The 21,805-nt window shown below is 37.6% G+C and overlaps 1 protein-coding gene across 2 annotated transcripts; it reads left to right on the plus strand.

Moving 5' to 3' along the window:
* Positions 1–3,300: 3,300 nt before the first annotated feature.
* Positions 3,301–21,233, plus strand: LOC139454218 (casein kinase II subunit alpha). 2 transcript variants are annotated; one of them, XM_071235797.1, is made up of 13 exons: positions 3,301–3,502; positions 3,667–3,880; positions 8,542–8,653; positions 9,046–9,147; positions 9,717–9,767; positions 10,014–10,073; positions 10,526–10,609; positions 11,458–11,568; positions 12,578–12,679; positions 13,241–13,341; positions 13,720–13,868; positions 14,149–14,235; positions 20,876–21,233. In XM_071235797.1, the coding sequence occupies exons 2-13, from the start codon at positions 3,786–3,788 to the stop codon at positions 20,890–20,892; spliced, it is 1,071 nt and encodes a 356-aa protein (XP_071091898.1). In that variant the 5' UTR covers positions 3,301–3,502; positions 3,667–3,785; the 3' UTR covers positions 20,893–21,233. The 2 variants fall into 2 exon arrangements, with proteins under 2 accessions (XP_071091898.1, XP_071091897.1); XM_071235796.1 differs by lacking the exon at positions 20,876–21,233 and adding an exon at positions 16,661–18,196.
* Positions 21,234–21,805: the final 572 nt, after the last annotated feature.

Genomic DNA, 21,805 nt, shown 5'->3' on the forward strand with positions numbered 1-21,805 from the left:
TACATACATATAGTATATATCACGTACACACGTGTATACATATATTTTACTCAAGGTTTGCAAAGGATCACCACTTTAAAAAGTAAAACGTCAAATTACGCGCATCTGTTGAAATAGCCAAAGACAATATAGCGTGAAGACATGTTTAATGAACAAAAGTCCGCTGTCAAGTGCCGCAATGCCAATGTCAATGACAACAAGCAATCAGTCAGATCTGCTGCTCGTTCCACATTTGTTCGGTAGGGTTGAGGTCTGATGACCGGGCTGGCCACTCCATGCGGATACTGGTCTCCTGCTCTAAGTAGGCTTCAACGACCCTACCACGACGAGGACGTGCGTTATCGTCCATGAGGATGAAGTCCGGTCCGATTGTACCAGCATACGGCCTCCAGATCCCTGTAGCGCACACCTGTCATCGTGCCCCGCTGTAGGACATAGAGATCGATTCTTCCAGCTCCACTGATCCCACAGCAAATCATCTATGAGCCCCCTCCATAGTGGTCATATTCGGCTATGTTCGGAATCCTGAAATCTCCCTGGCTACGCCACTCTCTGGCACGGCGATCTGTGAAGTCTAGACAGTATCGCGATTCATCAGTGCAAAGTACTGGAGCCCAGTTCTGGTCTATCGACTTGACATAATATTCAGCCCTATCCAAACGTGCCTGCGTGTGATTTGGGGTCAGTGGGATGAGAATGCATGCCCTCCGTAACCGGAGACCTGCCTCGCGGAGACGATTACGCAATGTCTGAGTAGAAACGTTAACGCCATTGGGGTTCCGCAGGTCATTTCTGAGTGTGGTTGCAGTCACGAAGTGATGACATCTTCCTGCAATCATTATAAACATGTCTTCCCGCTGTGTGGTGGCACGCTGTCGATCACCTTCATGTAGGTGGGTGGTTTATCCGAACGGGGTCTGGTATCGCTTCCTTGTCCTGTTTGTCACATTTAGAGGTACCCAGTCATTGTGTAGCGGGATATCTTAATCTTTATTTGTTGGATGATTATTTTATATCATCAAAACTTGATCCCCAAAACTCGATGCTTATAGCATAAACCACATACACATATCTATGCATATACTAGTAGTATAAGTCAATCAATCTTTATTCAATCAATCAATTAATCAATCTTTATTCAAGCACTTAAGAGGCCCAAGGCCTATAGCACATGTGACAGAGATTATTTACTATTTATTATTTACAAAATTGGTTCTATATACCATTGTGTCTACTATTGTTCTGCATAGTGTACAATTGATCTTCGGCAACCCACGCTGGTCGTAAGCGGCTACTAACGGGATCGGTAGGTCAGGTTCGTTTGACTTGATTGACTTGGTTGATGCATGTCATCGTATCCCAGTTGCGTAGACAGAAGTTCAAGGTGTCAATCACTGGATTATCTGGTCCAGACTCGAATATTTACAGATCGCTGTCACATAGCTGGAATATTGCTGAGTACAGTATGAATCACATGCACACGTATATACTTTAAGTAGGATAAAGCACATACACGCGTGTCAACATATAGTATACTCCACGTAAACACATGTATACATATACTTGTAGTATAATGTGCTATGGTATATACGATGATATCTTCGGAATTAGGACAAAGTCTGCAGTAAAAAAACAGGAAATGTCATTGTCGCGATTGTGGCAAATCTATATGGAAAATATATCTCAGATATTTAAGAAGAAGAAGAAAAAGAAGAAGCCATGTTTATATTGCGCCGTATCCACCGCCCAAAGCATCATCGTGGCGCTACCTCATTGACGCCATTTGTACCCAGGCAAACGGGCCAGTATGCAGCTCAGCTCCCTGTGGATCATACGGCGGGAGATATTATATGCCTTTGTAAAAAGCTGTCAGTTTTACAGACTTTTCGCTACTCTAAATTGCGCACTGGTTGGGTTTTTTCATCATACACTTACCAGTTGTATTACACGAGGGCTGGTCAAAAAGTTCTAACCCTAACTCTCAACTATGGGCCATAACAAAGTGAACTACTCAATGTAGTACATTGTTTGAGTAGTTCATTGAAAATGTATTTGGTCTGTTGAGGCCGTTTGTATATCAGAGACAGCCAATTCCATCAAAGAAGATTCAATCAAGGAGATAGAAAAATGTATACTGTCAGATAGACATATATTACCATTGCTAAACTTGAGCAAGACACGGGTCTAAGCCATGGATCCACTGAAACTATTATTCATAAACATTTACAGATGAATAAGACAACTGCTCGTTGGGTGCCAAAGTTTCTTAAATTCAGATCTTAAGGAAAAAGGAACTGACATTGCCAGAGAATATTTAGAGTTAATTGAGGAGGATCTCGGCAAATTCCAAAAGAGATTAGTAACGGGTGATGAAGCATGGGTCTACCACTATGATTCCGAGTCAAAACGTCAATCCATGTAATGGCACCATTCCGCTTCTCCAGCAGCAAAGACATTCAAGTCATCAAGATCAGTGAAGAAAGTTATGGCCACTGTATTCTGGGATGCAAAGAGTGTGATCCTTCTTGATTGCTTAGAAAGACAAAATACTATTACCGGTGTCTACTATGCTGATTTGCTTTATCATCTGAGAGGCTCTATCAAAGAAAAGCGGCGAGGAATGCTGACTGCTTGAATTCCACTATTTCATGACAATGCCTCTTCTCACACTTCTCTACGCGCAAAGGCTGCTGTACGACATTGTATGTTTAAAGAGCTTCCTGGCCCTCCATACTCGCCAGGCATGGCACCATGTGATGTCAACCAGTTGTCTAAACTGAAAGAACACATTAGTGGAAAGCGCTATGACGACAACGATGACCTCAAAGCTGCCGTGAATGGGTTTTTTCAAGGTGGCTTCAGAAAACTTCTTCCTGACAGGAATTGAAAATTTCACTACCGGTATGAGAAGTGTATTGAAAACCTGGGAGATTATGTTGAAAATAAAATTAAACACCCTTCACAACTGTTGGTTTTGTGTACTAGAAGTGGAACTTTTTGACCAGCCCTCGTACATGCCACATTTGCGCATCCATTCTATTATATATTATTTCGTAAGGGCCTACTGAATAGTGTACTACGGTGATTATGTAGAGACACGTCAGTAGGTAATTTGCAGATTTAGTTCCATAATGTTATATTGCAATTACCAGATCATGTATGTTCGTTCGAATAGAATATTTCACGCGTTTTATGGGCATTAGTCGGCGCTTCTTCTATGGAACGCGATTGATTCCCCTATGATTCTCAAGGGAGATAATCGTACGAAATAAACCGGAAACCGTGAAAACAAGAGCCTCTCTTTCGGTCAGCGGTAGAAAGACGGCCGCCATATTGTGCCGAAATTCCTGAGAAATGTATCAAACAAAATTGCTTTTATAGGTCTAAAACGTCGTTTCTGGTTTTCTGAACTTGGAGAAAATAACTTAAAACAAATGTGACGTTCTCAAGAAGGTCTACCGTTTTCCTCTATGTGTTATATGAAACAGTGCAGTCGGGAAAGGTAAGACTGCATGTGCCTATACTTATGAGAAAGCATTTTACGCGGTGCTGTCATAAATTTGTCGGTTCATTGTTTCGCGATATTCCTGTATTGTTGTAATGGATTTGTGACCGTCGTTGTGTAATCGACTTATGTGTCAACCTCAGCTTTGTGACATATTTCAGGAAATCTTGATTAGCAGTAAGATATCCTTCGCCGGTTCCCGAGCGTTTGGAAAGCTCTCGTTACTAGAGCTGGGGGAACACGTTGTGGCTACAGACGCGGCATTCATAGGTGTGAGAGAATGCCGCTCCCGAGCCGAGCCAGAGTGTATGCAGATATCAACACTCATAAACCACGAGAATATTGGGATTATGAATCTCATGTTGTAGAATGGGGGTAAGTCTATTATGATAAAAGTAATCTGATATCACTTTGTATACTACTCTGTGCATGGGCATGGACACATATTTATGAAGCGTTTCTATGCCAGGAGATGTTTCGTCACTGTCACCATGTGTGATGGACTTGAACTCCAACATGTCAAATGGTCCTGTAATTCAGACAATAATTTGAAAGGCAAATAATGACAAATTACCAATGAAAACACCTGGTATAATTCATAATTTATTGGTACTCTGCGGATGCAAAACATGATTTACCTGAGAAGCACAGCTGTGGCAACAAAGTCTGCACGGCATCTAAGTCTGCACGGCATCTAAGTCTGCACATGTTTACAAGAAGTCATGGGTTCCGTAAACTAGCTTACACCTGTTTGCCAAAAAAATAAAAAATAGATAAATTTTCCTTTGTCCATGGTTCAATTCGAAAATCAAAACAAGAGCTCCACACAAGATTAGGAGTCAGTGATCATCAAAACCTAGATTACGATATGAATGCCTCAGTTGTATGAATCCTGAGGCCAAAGACTGATCCAGAGTTTCTTGCAGCCAGCCTAGTACATCTGTCACCTTGTCACATCTTGCACAGTCCATGCAAGATATTGCATGTTTTTCATATGTTTCATTTTGAGGAGTCTACATATTTAGATACATAATCATGAAAGGCCTACCTTTAGAATACTGTACCACAAACTTTTCAAACATGTGACAATACCCTATGACGTAATTTGTAGTATTTTGTTGCCAGTCACACCGTCGAAACAATGCCCTGTGACGTCAGGGGTCATTGAGTGTGCATAAGGTCCTCCCAGTGTTCTATCAACTTTACATGAAATGTCATTGAATACGCCAAGTGCTGTGGAGAGTTTTGAATATTTGTTTACTGAATATAGCCTGCGGCAGCACATTTTATAGCAAGCGCTAGTTTTATTTTGTATATATTTTTTATTTCGTTTTTCTCGTAATTCAAGTGGCTAAAAGGGTTATAAGTGGGAACTACTATACATATAATATTTTTTCGGTGCATTAATTTTCAATATTATGCACAAGAATGTAGTTTATTAGGGATATTATATTGGCGCTGAACACATCCAAATATCGCTAGTGTTAGGGTAGGTTACTCCGAACTCTATATCCTTAGCCCTTGGATCCCCTTTACGATCAATCACCCCTTTTCGATCATTAGGGTTAGGTACCCGTTTAGTGCCTATTAGATTACCCGTATTCTGTCCTTAGCCCTTGGATCCCCATTACGATCATTAGGGTTCGGTAAATCTGCCCATTTAGTTTCTATTATAGATTCTATAGCGGCTCCTAATATTCTTCACACAAAAACATCGATTAAAAAGAATGAAATGGTTTTGTGTCGAATACTTTTGCTACTGGAAACTGTCCGGAACATTCACACAAGCAACTTTAACCGGCTACATTTTTTCTGTACTGATTCAAAAGCGAACTCCCTGTTGTGTCGTCACTAGCCATGCACATGCCTCCCTCGTTCCTTACTATGATCCACATCATCCTTACAGTGTTCCCTACCACACTTTTCTGTCACAAAATCCACCCGACGAATTATTTAAGAACACGTCATTCATGCGTTCTTGCGAGTTCAACGTCTGACGCCTGGAGCCGTTATAGTCACAAGATATCATGCCTAACCGTAACCTTCATAAGTGTCCGTCACCTATTTGACCCTTTTCGTTTTCGACCCCGATGTAGCTCAGTAGGTTAGCTGTCGGGCTAACAATCCGAAGGTCGCGAGTTCGCGTCCGACGGATTCTCACTAAAACTGGTTGCTTGTCTTTGAGACATGTGACCCACGGCAGAGACTCTTCACAGAAGTTGTGGTACTGCATTCTGAAGGCTCCTCATGAAATGTTTAACTTTCATAGAGAAAATATCCTAAAACTTGATAAACTATATCTATATGTATATTTATCTTCCACGTGCTGTCATCAAAGCCCTACTGAGCTAGTGATATTGTCATTTTGATATGTAAAGCTATATTGTCATACACCTCGCAGTTGCAGTAGCATGTCTATATAATAATGCAAAACAATATGTAAAGCACAGAATAAGGCTTGCATTAGGCCCATCAGTTCTTATTTCAGATTAAGTTTCTTTACAAATAAGAGAAAAGTTTGATCATGTGATAAGCCTATACCGGTGGCATGGTCCCTATAGCAGAAAATTCTCTTTTGGAATAGGATGAGCTGAGCAGAGCTGAGCAGAGTCAGCTCGGGGGTTATTGGCTATTGTTAACAAGCATGTTCAGAATGTTCAGCATGCTGACATTTAAATTCATTTGTAGTAAGCTCCATCAAAATCCTAGTCAATATCACATGCCTGTGTGCTGAATGAAGAAAAACAACTTTGTCTGTGGTCAGTTGACTCTGATCATGTTTTTAAGTAACCTCCTATTCACTGTGTATAAATGTACTGTGTATGAAACTGAATTTTAAGAGACGCCTAAGGGCTTTCTTACCAGCTTACACTTTTGTTTTGTTGATTTCACTGTTGGAAGTGACCACGCAGGCAGTTTTATGAATGAATGCACAGACTAAGGTGGAATGCACAGACTAAGGTGGAATGCACAGACTAAGGTGGCACCACACAGGTCATTTAAGTTAAAGAGTAGGAAACAAGAGGCAGAAGATTTACAATAAACAATAGGTTTTCAAATTGAAATTACTTTTATGAACATAAGTAAAGATGCTCGGATTCAGGTAGATTTATTCTATATTTTTTACAGCTGTTTTACAGCTATGACAATGTCAGTAGCAAGCAACTAATGGATTCAGAGCTACTGATAAGCAGCGTATTTGCGTAAAATACCCCCAAAATATTCAAAACCCAATTACATTCAATTAACCTGCATACAGAAACACTTGCATTAAATGAATAACTCAAATATATAGAAACAGCACGCTTAATAACCCAATGAAGCTTTTTCAGCATGTATACGACCGAGCTAATTTCCGAAACACAATTACGAGCAAATTTGCTTTCCTAGTCAAGCCTATATTTAGCCTAGCCCTATTGATGCATGTCATATATCCCAATTACTTGATCAGTGCTCATGATATCAACCACTGGATTTTCTGGTCCAGACATAATTATTTACTGACTGCCATCATGTAGCTGGAATATTGCTCAGTGCAGCTTTAAACGACAGACAAACCAGTGATTCAGTTAATAACATGATAAATATCCACTATAATATATCAAAGGAATTTTTATGGAATGTCATAGTTGTCTTGATTAATGTGCAGTTGTGGCTCTCTGCCCAATTGTTTTACTCCAATTTGATACAATTCTCCATCATGATCTGACAAGCTCTGTCGAATGTCATGTCCGATGAATTTGAGTAAACTTTGACCGCCAAATGAAAAAATATGATGCACAGGATGTTGAGCCAGTCAGATGTTAACTATATTGTTTGTGTAACAATTTGGCTTCGCTACATTCCTAATGTCAACATGATCTGTTGTCAGTCATACTTTCTCTTTAGTATATTCTTCATGTAGTTTTAAAAACTTACAGGAAAATTAATCCAGTGCAATTGTACTGGCATGTTAGTTGGTTTGTTTGTTTGTTATTTAACGCCACACTCAGCAATATTCCAGCTATATGACGGCGGTCTGTAAATAATCGAATTTGGACCAGACAATCCAGTGATTGATATCATGAGCATCGATCCACGCAATCGGGACAGATTACATGCATCAACCAGGTCAGCGAGCCTGACCACCTGATCCTGATAGTGGCCTTTTACGACAAGCATAGCTGCTGCCCAAAAGTAAAAGTATCATAAAGACTAGAAGAAATTTGCAATTTTAAGGGTTTTGCTTTATGTTATCATTATAAGGATCAATGGACTGAAAATGTTAGCTTCTGCAGTGTTCCCGTTTACTTTTGAAACTACCAGTCCACCAGGACTGGCAACTCTAAAAATTACCAGTCCCCTCTAATTTTTGTCAGTCCAAACTTTTCGCAAATAAAAAAAAGTATGAAAATGACCTGGTTTTAATTCTTTTAACATCATGTTCAATGCAATGACGTCTTCTCTGAAGTAACTTCGTTAAATCTACATGTCATTTACATAAAGTGCAGTCACATTTTTCTCCTTTTTTCGTTGTTAATATTTCACGCCAAAGTTGCTACTAATATATAGTTAACCTCGAAGCAAAGCGAAATGTGATTTGCTTGCACTAAAATTAGACAAGCGGAAACACTGATGCTAACAGACAAGCTGTCTTCATTCGAAACATATACTACTTATATGAATATAGCCAGTGTTTTGTTCAAAAACTAAGATTTATAAGGTACTTTCTTTGCCGGTCCACAGGGACTGGCAGTCACATGAATTACCGGTCCAAGCCAAATTTTACCTGTCAAAGACTGGTAATTACCAGTAAACGGGAACACTGTTCTATTGCCCAGATAGCGAAAAGAAATGTCAGCATTTACTTCATGTTTAGCCTTCTTGTGGAACCAAGCCATATAATGATGTACTGAACCAGCTAGTGCCAATTCCCAACTCTTAATCAATGCTTATAATTCAAGGAACTTTGAGTACCAGTAAAGTTTTGACCAAAAATTTGTGTGGATTTTACATATGTGTGAGAGCATTCTTGACTTTTTATTGTTTTTAAACAGTAATCAAGATGACTACCAAATTGTACGCAAACTGGGACGAGGGAAGTACAGTGAGGTGTTTGAAGCTATCAACATCACAAACAATGAGAAGTGTGTGATAAAAATTCTCAAAGTAAGTAATATTTATCAGTATTCATTTGGATAACTGCAAACAACAGTTGAACCAGTTTAACTCACCCAGATGTTGCTATATTATAACTACAGTTAGTTTTAATGTATTAGTTGAATGCTGTATAACATGTTTTCTGTACAATTTGTTGTTTTATTGACAGGCAGAGGTTGTTCATCTCTTAAAGACTACCAACTGACAGTGGCATGCTTCTGTCAACTGATGTAGAATTATTTTGTGAAATTTACCAATATTCAATCTTTTGAATTGAAAAATTGTATATTCTGTGGTACAAAACAAGAAAGTCCTCATATTTCAGAGTTACATACAATTGCCATGTTGTACTTATTCATACATTCAGGAATCGTTCAGTACAAAATACCTTTCACTTTCAGCCTGTGAAGAAAAAGAAAATCAAAAGAGAAATTAAAATTTTAGAGAACTTGAGAGGAGGAACAAATATTATCACTCTCCTAGCTATTGTCAAAGACCCTGTGGTGAGTAATTTTTATAAAAAAGATATTGATAATTTACATAATTATTATTCTACTGCTTTGTCATCGACTCGAAAATGCTGGTGGACTTCCAGGGTAGTGTGTGTCCAGTGTAAGATGTAAAACAAGCTCAGAAGTAAGGGGGAAAGACAGTACAATGTGTCATGGCTATCCATGTTAAACTGTGGCATGGTATCTCAATGGACTAGCACTTTGAAACCAGCATATATACTGAACTTCATAAGAAACTAAATTTAGTGGTCCCTTTAAGTTCATTATAACCGTAGTTTACTGAAGTACAAACAGCTGTACTCAGAATGCCTGACATTTTGGGGGGGATGTACAGAATTTTGACCTAAACGTTCCGGAGAGTAGTGGAGGCAGGAGGGGGTTTAACGATATATTCATCAGGTTTTCTCATCAGAGTATTTTAAATAATTTATGTTGATAGCAAGAGAAAGTGAATTGTTTAAGTGAAGTACTGTGAAATAATGTTTTTTATCTTTTTTTCACATTTCAAAACATCTAGCCATAATTGACATCGACATGAATATCTTGTTGTTTCATTACAGTCAAGAACACCAGCTCTTATATTTGAACATGTGAACAACACAGATTTCAAGGTAGTGTTTTTTTGTTTTTATCACTTCTTTTCTAATTTGCAAGTTTGAAAACTTTAATAAAATTGAAAAAACAACAGGTTTACTTTAAATATTAGAAGATAGTTATTTTCAGGTAACTATTAGTTGTTTGTTTGTACACACACAAAAACAACAATATAATACTATGTACAATAGGGAATTTTGTGTCAGTCACAACCATGTTTGATTATGGCTGTAGGTGCTAAAGGTGAATTATTTTGCTTTCAGCAATTGTACCAGACGTTCACAGACTATGACATAAGGTTCTATTTATATGAATTGTTAAAGGTAAGTTGTTTTTTTTAAAATTGACTGGTTGTAAATGTGGTCAGGTGATAAGGTGATGTTTGAAATCTGCCCTTTGATGCTTTGACTTTCTGTATCTTGATAGTTGTTTGAATGATGAAATACCTATGGTGTCATAAAGTGTATGTATTCTGACCCACCAGATACACTCCCAATAATAAATTATTAAATATGGCCTAGTTAATTAGGATAGTGTTTTGATGCAAGTGTATTTATCTGTATGCTCTTCAGGGTTAGAAATTGGCACTAGTCCTGTAGTCCTTGCCAAACAGCCCAATAGTTAAAGTATCATAAGGACTAATAGTAATGTGTCATTTTTAAGGGGCTTGCCATATATTCTCATTATAAGGACTAGTGGACCAAAAATGTTAGTTTCTACAGCTGCTCTTGTCCTCAAGTGTAAAGTGGTAATTGATTATATTGTTTTACTTCAGGCCCTTGATTACTGCCACAGTATGGGGATCATGCATCGAGATGTGAAACCTCACAATGTCATGATAGATCATGAAAACAGAAAGGTAAGCGCCGACATCGCTATATCACATCAGTATCTTTTCTCCTCTACTTTTAAGCCTCAGCAGTTGAAAAAAGGACAGTAACAAATAACTATACTTGTCTTTAAAATCTGACTGAAAAGAGATCAATTGACCCCAATCAGAGCTCCAGATAACTTTTTGAGCAATTGAGTTTTTACTCCAGGGTTTCTGTTTATTTGGGTTATTACATTTTTCATTGGGTAAGCAATATTTTTTCACTCATCTATTCATCACTCTCTTGGGTCTTTCCCAAAATTAGGATTAAAAAACTGAAATAATGTTTTAGATGTACATAACTGTTCATGATACATAGGCTTGACTCTGAAAGTAAATTAGCTCATAATTGTGTTTCAGAAATTAGCTTTGTACGCATGCTGAGAAAGCTTCATTGGGAATTTACGTGTGCCGTTTTAATGCATTTGAGATTTTCATTTAATGCATGCATTTCTGTACACAAGTTAATTAAAAGTAATTGGGTTTTGAATATTTTTTGGGGGTATGTTACGCAAATACGCTGCTTATCTGTAGCTCTGCCCAATGGTTATTTTGTATCAGTAGTACTTTGAGGCGTTACTAACGGAAAAGATAGCTGTGAACTGACTGTTTTGAGGGGCAAATAAACGCAAAGTGATAATGACACAGTCTTCAATTTGAATAATATTACAGTGAGAACACAGATATGTTTTAGGAATTGTTTGTTGTTGCAAAATTTCAATATTTTATGATACTAATTTTGTCCAGCCTCTACAGATTGGTATAGCTTTAATATTGCTTGATGGGCATTTGACTTTGAGTTGTTATTGTGCTGACTAATGTACTGGATATTTCAGCTACGCCTTATAGACTGGGGCCTAGCAGAGTTCTACCACCCAGGAATGGAGTACAATGTACGAGTAGCCTCTCGATATTTCAAAGGTCCAGAATTGTTGTTAGATTATCAGGTATGTGGAAATTGAAATCATTCTGATACACAGATCAGGGATTTTACACAGGTCAGTTATCCAATCAGAATGTATATTTATCATACAATTGGTATGATAGTTGTTGCTGGTGTAACTTGCAATGAAACAATAGTTTCATAGTTTCATAAAATAGTGTAATAAAAAACTTGTAATATGAGCTGATTGAACTTTGGCATCCTTGGGAACATACATGAGAAGCCCTGTAATAAAGAAAATTAGATATGGACATTCTTCAATTGTGTTCCTGTGGGATGTAATATTTTGGCATCTGGTTAAAGCCAATGGGTGAAATAACCTGGCTGAAAGAATGTAATCATTCCCTGATAGATTGTTTATCGTTGCATTATTTTCATATGTCATATTGTCCATATTATTTATATGAACTAGTTTCCACTGATCTTTCCTGGAACGAAAGAAATTTAATCGACTTAGACTTTGGACTAGTCACAGACTGGGTCTGACCAGTGCATATTTGTTAACTTGCAGCTGCATTGTTAGCAGTGATGCTGAATCTTTAAAGACCATTTATGTAATGGATTACATTGAAGTATGATTTACAAACATGGGCGTAATGTTGTCGCACCCCAACAGTGTGAATCATTACTAATGCAGTGAGCCACTGGCTTGCCTGAACCAGATTTATTTACAGACTGCTGTGATGTTGCTGGAATATTGCTGACTGTGATAACATTATTCACTCAGTCAATCTGTTATAGCTTCAGCAACACTGAGGCAAGGTAGTACCCAGTTAAGTCATCCATACTTAATGGTTGGCAAGATGAAATGGGAAATTACTATTGATTTAAATTAAAGTTTACATATCAGACAACTGACAAGTTGATTTACACTTTCTGTGTCCACTGTCCTGTCAGTGTTTAAACTGTGATGAAGCTGACAATAATTATAAAGAAATGTTCATTGTTGCTCATAATGATTTTGTTTACCCTACAACTTAAATCACAACACTTGATGTTTGTTTGTATTGTAGATGTATGACTACTCTCTAGACATGTGGAGCCTAGGGTGTATGTTTGCCAGTATGATCTTCAGAAAAGAACCTTTCTTTCATGGTCATGACAATTATGATCAGGTGAGCGCTTTCATGTTATCGTGAGCTGTACAAGAACACTGTACATTCCACAATGGTCACAACATAATGTAAGTTTGGAACTATGAAGTATTTATAATAAATCTCTATGGAATAAATTATATTCATTTGAAGTAAACTGTATTGAACATGTTGAAATGTAAGTTTTTAATTGAAAATACATGTATCACTATTTTACCCAGTAGTTGGTTTGAAAGAATTGATGTATTTGGTCATATGAGAAATTAATTTGATTGAATACCAGTTTGGAGTCAAGTTAGCATGGTTAGTAGAATACAATTTGGTATTTTCAATTTTTTTTACCATCATGGCAATATCGTGTAGCAATCTTATTCATATTAAGGTATGAAAGATATTCATGACTTCCTGTTTGTTACTCTGCATTCGTTTAGTATTTTAAGATTTCATTAATAGTCCTTGCACATGTAGGTATGTGATATGCAAACAAATGATTCATATGAAAATACTATGCATGAGAAAGCACTTAACATATAATTTCCACTATTGCTTTTGTCTGTATCCTATGAATTTGTTTATTTGCAGTTGGTGAGAATTGCAAAGGTTTTAGGAACAGATGACTTGTATGCATATATTGAAAAGTACCAGGTAGAATTAGACCCAAGGTTTAATGATATTCTGGGAAGGTAAGTTGAGTTGGAAGCGGTTAGTCATACTCATACATAGTTGTGATAACTTATGCCACATTAACCTGAATATTTTGGGCTTTAGTATTGCATCAGAATTTAGTTACAGTTACCTACCATCGATTCCAACGATACTATTGAATTGTAGGTTTTTTGTTTGAAGTTATTTGTGCAAAATTGGTATATAGTAGTTCTTTTCAAACATTTTAAAGTTAATTTTATGTAAAACTTTCTTACAAAATCTTCACCTAACATAAATGAGCTCGCATGTTTGTATGACAGTCTTCCTTGTACTATGAAGTGTCCTTGAGGCCTGGGTTGGTTACATGTTGGATCTTTCTGGTGAAGTAAATAAGTTATTTATCATTCCGACTGCAGGCATTCAAGGAAACGATGGGAGAGGTTTGTCCACAGTGAAAACCAACATTTAGTAAGTCCCGAAGCCTTGGACTTCCTAGACAAGTTGTTGCGCTATGACCATCAAGAGAGGCTTACAGCTAGAGAAGCCATGGATCATCCATACTTTTGTAAGTTTCATCACTGCAATTCTGATTCAGTGCAGTTACAGGTCTTGTTGACAAAAAAAACCTCCCATAAACACCAACATGAAAAAACATTTTTATGATTTCAGAAATGAAGTGGTGAGTCAGCCTAGTCTTTGATAAGGGTCTTGTTTGGCTACAGTGCCATTGTAGATTTTAGTATTGAATCAAATCAGAATATTTTTGTCTTTGTGTAACCTGTCTAATGGGGTCTCTTCATGTATTGATAACACTTACTATCTGTGTTTGTATATCTTTGTTTCAGATCCTATAGTAAAGGAACAGGGTAGAATGTCCTCCATGTCAGGCCACACTTCTCCCACACCAGTGTCGAATGCGGCAACGATTGGAGGTAGACTGTGTTCCCCGCTCTTGAACACAACATATTCATGCACTTGAGCAGCTCACCCTTCTACAATCATTGTCTCGTAACATGGTGCTCAAGGCTTGACAGTCTGGCTTCCTTCAACGTGTGTCTGGCTCTTTGACCATGTTTTCAAAAATACACATCTTGTCCCAACACCTACTAGGCTTATGTGTTGGGAAAGGAGAAATTTATCTTCTGAAAAATATGTTTGCAAATGTGATTGGTCACATATACATGTAACTTCACTGGCAGATGTGCAGACTTTTTTTGAAAGAAGATATTTCATTTTTGATGCATTTCTTTCAATTCAATCTACTAAAATATGAAATTTTGAAATTGTTTCCCAACATTATTGTTTGCCATAAAAAAACATGGAAAGATGGCCATTGTATTCCAACCCAGTGAAAAGTGCTATGTGAAGTTGGTGGATGTTGTCTCCTTATCAGAGCTGAGACAGTGTACAGCATTAGTGTATATACCAGCATGTATGTGGAAGGCTGAATTGACCCCATTGTTGTAATGCTGATGTAACTATGAAATCACAACCTCAGTGGTTCATATCAGCTGTCAGTGACATTGTTATGCATCCACAGTTCTGCAACTATCTGTACTGTTTTCTGATATGCTTATTTGTGCTACAACAAAAGAGCAGGAGTTATCTGTGATCCATATTCCTTACTGATTAATGATTTGGAGAGTGAGCTTTTTCATTCAACAGTTAACATGCAAAGTTTGTTTTTGAGAGCTACTTAATACCCTTTGTGCTTCATCCGTTTGAAGTGTCTTGTATTTTGATGAAGGGCTTCGGCTGAAGGCATTCAGTTTGAAGATGTCGTATGGATGTATAGAGTTGTCTAGATAGGAGTCAGTATTTGTACATTGCTTTTCCTAAGTTAATTGCTGTAAGAGTGAGATTACAGTCGGTCCACCTTAAGGCCCTCGATACTAGTCCTCTATACATGTACAGAAATCAGTAACACTTAGCTAGGTCAATGATGTAACAATGTGTGCAAATGTGTGGCTTCATCAGGATGGCAGGTTTGTTGCTTCATAAGATCAGGCTGGTGTGTGCGTGTGTCTGTGACTTGCTTGTAAATTGCTTGTAAATGAATTAATGGACATAGGGGGTGGTTATGTATAAGTTGATCCAGTGATGCTTGCTCCGACAGCTTGTCAACCTTACTGAGTGTTTGTACTGTCCTCCCACTACTGGCTGTCTATAGTTCTGTCTGACCAAGCCTTGAGCAGACTATCGAGCAAACATCCATTATCATGCTACCTTCACATACACAGTTTGAAACTCTAATCAGTAAAGGGTAGCAATAGAATTGCAGTAGCTTGCATATTTCAACTGAACTGATGCACTCATGTTAACATGCATGTTTGTCACATGATTTTGAGAAAGCAGAGGCAGGAGATTCATTTTAGCTGATTTCAACAGAATAATACTTGGAGTATACATGCTTGCATATCAGAATGTTTCTTTTCATTCTCTTTCTACTGAGTATCTTTAAAAAATATTTTAAGATTGAAAATCTATAGATTGAGTTGACATACCTGCATACTAACTTCTGCTTTCTCTATTTATAAATGTTGCTAAGTTGAGCTATAAGTAATTGACACAGGACTTTGCTATTCTTTGCTTCATTCCCCCACTTGAAATAGTTTCAATTATCTCATTTGAAATCATGTCAATATTACAGTGAAAACTGTAAATAAGAAATCAAGTCAAATATTTTTTTATAACAGACTATTTTTATGCCTAAAGGATATATGAATTGAAGACATGATATTCATTTGTCATACTTAAAACTATGTCCAACAAAGCTGCAGAGATGGAAAACAGTTTTAAATACATGAAATGCTTGGCCCTGCTTAGTTCTGTATATTTTATTTTGTTAGATGTGTGGACAGAATATTTGCAATGGATAATGAGAATGGCTGAATTTTCACTGTCATCTACTGAAAAGAATTAAATTGGTTATTGCTGTACTTCCGCACACTAACAAAAGATCCTCCTAGATTACAATTGATTATTCCATCAATTTTGTCCTGCCCCTAAGATAATGCTATGCACATTGACAAATCTCATCTGAATACACATAGCTAGGTTGTTGCAGTTATGGAGAGGAGTATGTGTATTGAGGGAGATAATGCATGGCTCTTTATCATTTTGTAATTCTCCCTATTCTGAAAATGTCATATCTTGCCCCTATCCTCAACAGATTTTTTTGTTTAGAACCCTGCGTAGACGATTACTACGAATTGGCAGTATTCCAATGTATTATGGCAACATCTCTGCAGCTATGTTGGTGTGGGTAGCAGGCAAGTGAGTCCTGTTCTCATGTCAGTACTGCTTGGTGCCGTCTGGTACTGGCTGACTGGCATGTCTGTCTGTGTCTGTCTGCAGGTCCAGCAGTCAACAGCGGTGCTGTGGGTGTGTCCAGCTCACCGGTCATGACTCCCAGTATGTCGCCCCTCCCTAACACTGCTGCCACAGCGCAGACCTAGACTTCTGCAGCACCTGCCTGCCTGCCCGCCCGCCTGACTACCCCCACCCCTCTAGTACATGAAGAGGGACATCAGACTTTCCTATGGGGGTGGGGGCTCTACCTGCCCACCCACTTGCTGCCACCTGTATTCAATTGGTAGAAGGGAGGGAGGGAGCAAGCCTGTGGGCCTACAAGAGATTGCAGATGAATACAAAACTGACTGACTCAATTTGTGACTTGCACTGGGGCTTCATTCATAGGATGGATGGAAGATGGTTTAGTGAATTAAAAAAAGACTGTCGCCGTGTCATCATCTCAGTTATTTCAGTAGTGCTGCATGCACTGTTAAGCAAACCTCATCTTTTGTCCTCCCTGATCGTCTCATAGACTGTAATGTATTTGTTGGTTAGTGGTTCTGCGTTCCCAGTGGACTCAAATTGTACTTAACTTATTTGTGAGTCTGTAATATGATAACAAATGTGAGGCCACCACCTTATTTTCTCCCAGACAATGAAGAATCATGCCATTCATTTGACTAATGTTATTCATATATGACAGAAACATGGGCAATTGATTTATGTTGGTATCCCCTCAGCTCTCATTGTATTAATTTGCATGATCGCATGAGATGTGTCCTCAGCAGATTGGTAAAGCAGTTGAAGTAGTAGGGTGTGCCTGCCTGCCTGCCTGCCAGGCTTTTTGTGTTATTTCAGCACACCACTACATGCCTACAGTTGCTGGTGCTTCCATCTGCTGCTAGCCTGTCTGTCTGCCTGCCTGCCTGCCTGCTAGCCATGCAGCAGTGTCAAGTCTCATGGATCAGCATGTACAACTTCTGCTCCACAGTTGAATCTGATGGTTATTCGACAGCCAATATGACCTAACTAATACAGACTTTGTGTTGCAAATTGATGCCGCATTCCTAGCAATGTAGTACTGGTAACTCTCAACTTGTATCCTGCTGGCAAGTGTAGCACTTCACAAGGGTGTAACTGAATGATCTGTACTAATACATATACATGGTCTAAGTCATTATTTAAGGTTGGCAGCTGTGATGGCTGTCGTCCCACTTGTGTAAGATATGGATATGACAGGTCTTCATCATGTGACTTGTCAGTGTTTCAAAGCAGGGTATTTATAACCTGAATGAATCCATGTCGGTTGTATCGCACAGAGAAATGTTGTTGGACTTGAAGCACCTTCTACTGAATCCAGTTCGTCATCTGGGTCATTCAGATATGCTGTTACCTACTGTATTACTGGTACATACTTGTGTTTCTTTCACTTAGTTTTAACCTTATGTTAATCTAATTAAGAAAAGCTTCTGCAAGTGAATATTTATGTGTCCACATGAAGTATGAGTGTTCATGAGTAAATAATTTACAGGTCGTCATTCCTCAGATATTGTAAGTTTATATGTAATGTACACACATTAAAAACAGATTTATATATTATCCTTGCTTTTGTAATTGATTGTAAAAGTATGTCACTATGGTTTGAAATAGCAGAGACCATTGGAACCAGATCTCCTATTGCTTCTGTCATGATGGCCTTACCTCATGTTCTTCCGTCTAAGCCAGTCATTGATATTACATGATTGGCAGATATTTACATTTTCAGTGGATCATAATTTAATCTCTTATTCACAGTCATATAGTATCAAGATTTCAGGGAAAGGGATGATTGGAATCAAAGTTGATGTGTCTACTGGATCTGTCAGGATTTCATGTTTAGCTCACCAGACCAAAATGGATGGATGGGCGTATGTCAAGACATTTTGTCCGGCATCCATTGATCATGTTCATTTTCTGCACTTAAAAACAGAATGATGTATATTCAACTGTTAAAGTTCACGACATGAAAAGCTGTTTAAACCAAATTGGATTGAGAATTACCTTTTAACTAATTTCCCATGAAGTTAATTGTACAGTAGTGAAAATTTGATGCAACTCAATTCACATCAGGTTGATGGCAAATTTGATGGTAAGTTAACATTCTATTGATGTGCCTCCCGTTCAAGATAGGCTCTTCGGTGACATTTTGAAATGCTTTAGTCAATACTAGTTCAGGAATTCTGTTTTCCATGCATATCATGTAGGGTATCTCTGACTTGCTGTGCTCACATGGCTTGTTTCTCAGTATAACAAATAAGAAAAGACTTGAAGGTGAAGTGTTTTATGAGGTAAGATAATGTTCATGCTCTTTGAATTAAACAATTTACTGTTTGGACATGAAACAAATGAATTAACAGTGTATGTTACAAGGTAATCAATATTTGTGTTCATGCTTTTAATATATTGACCAACAGATTTATTTTCAATGTTGAGCTATTCTTTGTGGTAACTGGAACTGTATGCTCTTGTTCTTTCATATATTGACATATAATCTTTCTTGAATCTTAAACAAAACGTGAGCAATAGACCTATTGGCTCTATTTTGCAAGAAGTCTAAATTCTCAAGGCTTTAAGTTCAGAATACATTGAAACCCTTTCGTTCTGTGATTATCAGCAATATTGGAACTTGGTTAAAGGGCCCAAGTATGTTTAACAATATGTATTTCCAGAGAAATCCCATTATTGTTTTTGTAATTTATAGTCCATTATATTTTTAAAGGCAAGATTATTTTGTTTGAATAGTTTTCATGGGTTTTGTTTTGTGATAAGAAATGGTTCTTCCAAATTATGACCTGTGAATGAAAATCAGTTTGTATGACGTGTGTTTGGCATTTTGTCATCTTCATAACATAGCTGGGCTTGTCTAATGTCTCTAAAGTCCAAAAGTCACTTTCACTGTCCAAACCTTCCATAACATATTCAAATGCTGCAGTACCTAACAAGTTGTGGATCACAAGAAAGGATCTTGCACAATAAAACGTCACATTTAACCTTCAAGGAGTCGCTTAACAAACATTTTGATTAATCTTTTACTCATCTTATTCCTGGTCGAAGATTATTAACCATTAGAATTATACAAGTTAACAGTAATTTATAGTTAATGTTTTATGTTATTAAATTGGTAATGTGAAGTACAGTTTTCCAAATACTATCAATAGGAAGCTAAAACAATTACAGGTGTGGCAGTGCTGTTTATCTCGCAATGCCATACCCATGAAATTTGCCACAAGGAAATAACAGTGTGTAATGCATTAATATATCATTGGTTTTAACAGCCAAGCTAAACTATTCTAGGAAGATTGACAGTGTAAGTTGACACAGCTTTACAAATTAATGGTTTTAGTGATACATGTACTCCCAATATTCTCAAAAGGGGCACCAGGGTTGTGACTATTCAATCAAAGATCAGTATGCCAAAACTATGATTATTTCATTTGAGTATTTGAAAGCCAAATCGTGAGTTCAATATACTACTCGAAGTACACCCAATTTGTTTCATATGACTTTATTAATCTGTCATGGCATGCCAGATTTATGATGGTCATATGGAAAAATCATGTGTTCTTTGACTTCTTTTGAGTAGTATATTGCATATAGTCAGATAAGGAATGATATATTCCTTGAAAAATACTTTCTCTGAAGCTGTTGTCTGGGTGAGAGAAGTTTGATTTCATACAGTTACTATTGTGCTGTGAAATACTCAATAAAGGTGAATGTATTTTGGTTCGAAAAGATTGTATCTTACTTTAGAGAAGAAATGTTAAAGTTGGTTTCATGTGTCCTATTATCTGTGTCTGTGTGTACAGCTTTCTTTGGAATAGTGAATGCCTCTCAAAACTACTAGCCAACGCTTTGCCAAATGGATTGGATAGCGTTCAGTCTCAACATTGAATAAATATATTTTTAACTGTCATTCTTTGTAGGCATTAAAAACATATATTATTTTAATTAAATTTGTTGTAGCAGATCCCGTCCCATGTGGCGTTTTCGTGTGACTATTTTATCATGTACATCATATACATTGTGTGCTGAGGTTTTGTATTTTCTTGCATTTATTTGATCGAACCCTGTATCATATTTTGTTCCTATCATGTTGTAAAATAATTAAGTGAGCAAGTTTTGTGGATTCACTTGAAGTTATTGTTGCAAAAATGGCATGTGACTGTTTTTGATTGTCTGCCCCGCCTACCCCCAGCAAGTTACAGTCTACTGTCTTTTCACTCAGTTTTCTATCGACAGAAAACCGCCTGGGCTAGCATTCTGTGGCTTGTTGAGTGCGACTCCTCACACGACTCTTTGTGTATGATGTCACATCTGACCTTGAACTTGTGTCCCCCTAGCCACATGCTATGATGTGTGCTTGACAGACACGGCACCAAATACAACAGTCTGTTCCTTGTCTTTGTTCTCTCGGTTGCAAGTGGCTGGATGATGCCCATTGGTTGACTGAGGATCATGTGACTGCAGAATTGCTGGAAGCTCTTGACATAAACTTCGGACAACTTGGTGCCCACAGCTGTTCAGCTGAGTGGAGTGATAAGAGTAGCTATTTTTGCAGTCAGATGGATTAATACATATGAAATAAAATGAATGACTTGCGAAAGAATATGTAATAGTTGGTTGTTGTTTTTTGGTCTTATGAACACAAGATTAAGTGCTAGCATGATGCATCAAGGTCAATCATTTGCCATTGGCTTGTTCAATTTCTTCCCATAAAAACTGGATGTTACATTTGATGTCATAACCACAAACACAGTAGTATTGTCATGATTTTATTTCATATTGCCACTGGCACTCGTGTACAAAAAAAGTGTTGTGGACCTGGCATTGAAAAGTAAATGCAAGTGTCTGACCCTTCTGAAATCACCTTGCCTTTCTAGTTTACATGGACTACTGTGATACGGATACCCATAGTCTTCTAAGAATGTTTTTTCTCCAAAGGAAATGCGCATGCCAAGATGCAATCCCTAGGGCCACAAACATGATTCTTTCAAGCAATTCTATAAATTTGTTATCCACACCCGGAATTGAAAATGATATATGTACAGTTCATGATGACTGACATTCCTAAATCCATAACACACCACTAAAGCACTTTAACTGCTTCTTATGAACAAACTCAAAATACCTACAGACAATAAAAGAACTTTTAAGATTAATGTTGGCATA

Source organism: Haliotis cracherodii, unplaced genomic scaffold (genome assembly GCF_022045235.1).
Source record: "Haliotis cracherodii isolate W230 unplaced genomic scaffold, xgHalCrac1.p SCAF_10, whole genome shotgun sequence".
Classification (NCBI taxonomy): Eukaryota; Metazoa; Mollusca; class Gastropoda; order Lepetellida; family Haliotidae; genus Haliotis; species Haliotis cracherodii.

Bases quoted from the DNA above. Each gene is read 5' to 3' on its own strand.
- LOC139454218 (XM_071235796.1), top strand. From the start codon at position 3,786: ATGCCGCTCCCGAGCCGAGCCAGAGTGTATGCAGATATCAACACTCAT. The intron at 3,881-8,541 runs GTAAGTCTATTA...GTTTTTAAACAG, and splicing joins TCTCATGTTGTAGAATGGGG to TAATCAAGATGACTACCAAA. The intron at 13,869-14,148 runs GTAAGTTTCATC...TCTTTGTTTCAG, and splicing joins CATGGATCATCCATACTTTT to ATCCTATAGTAAAGGAACAG.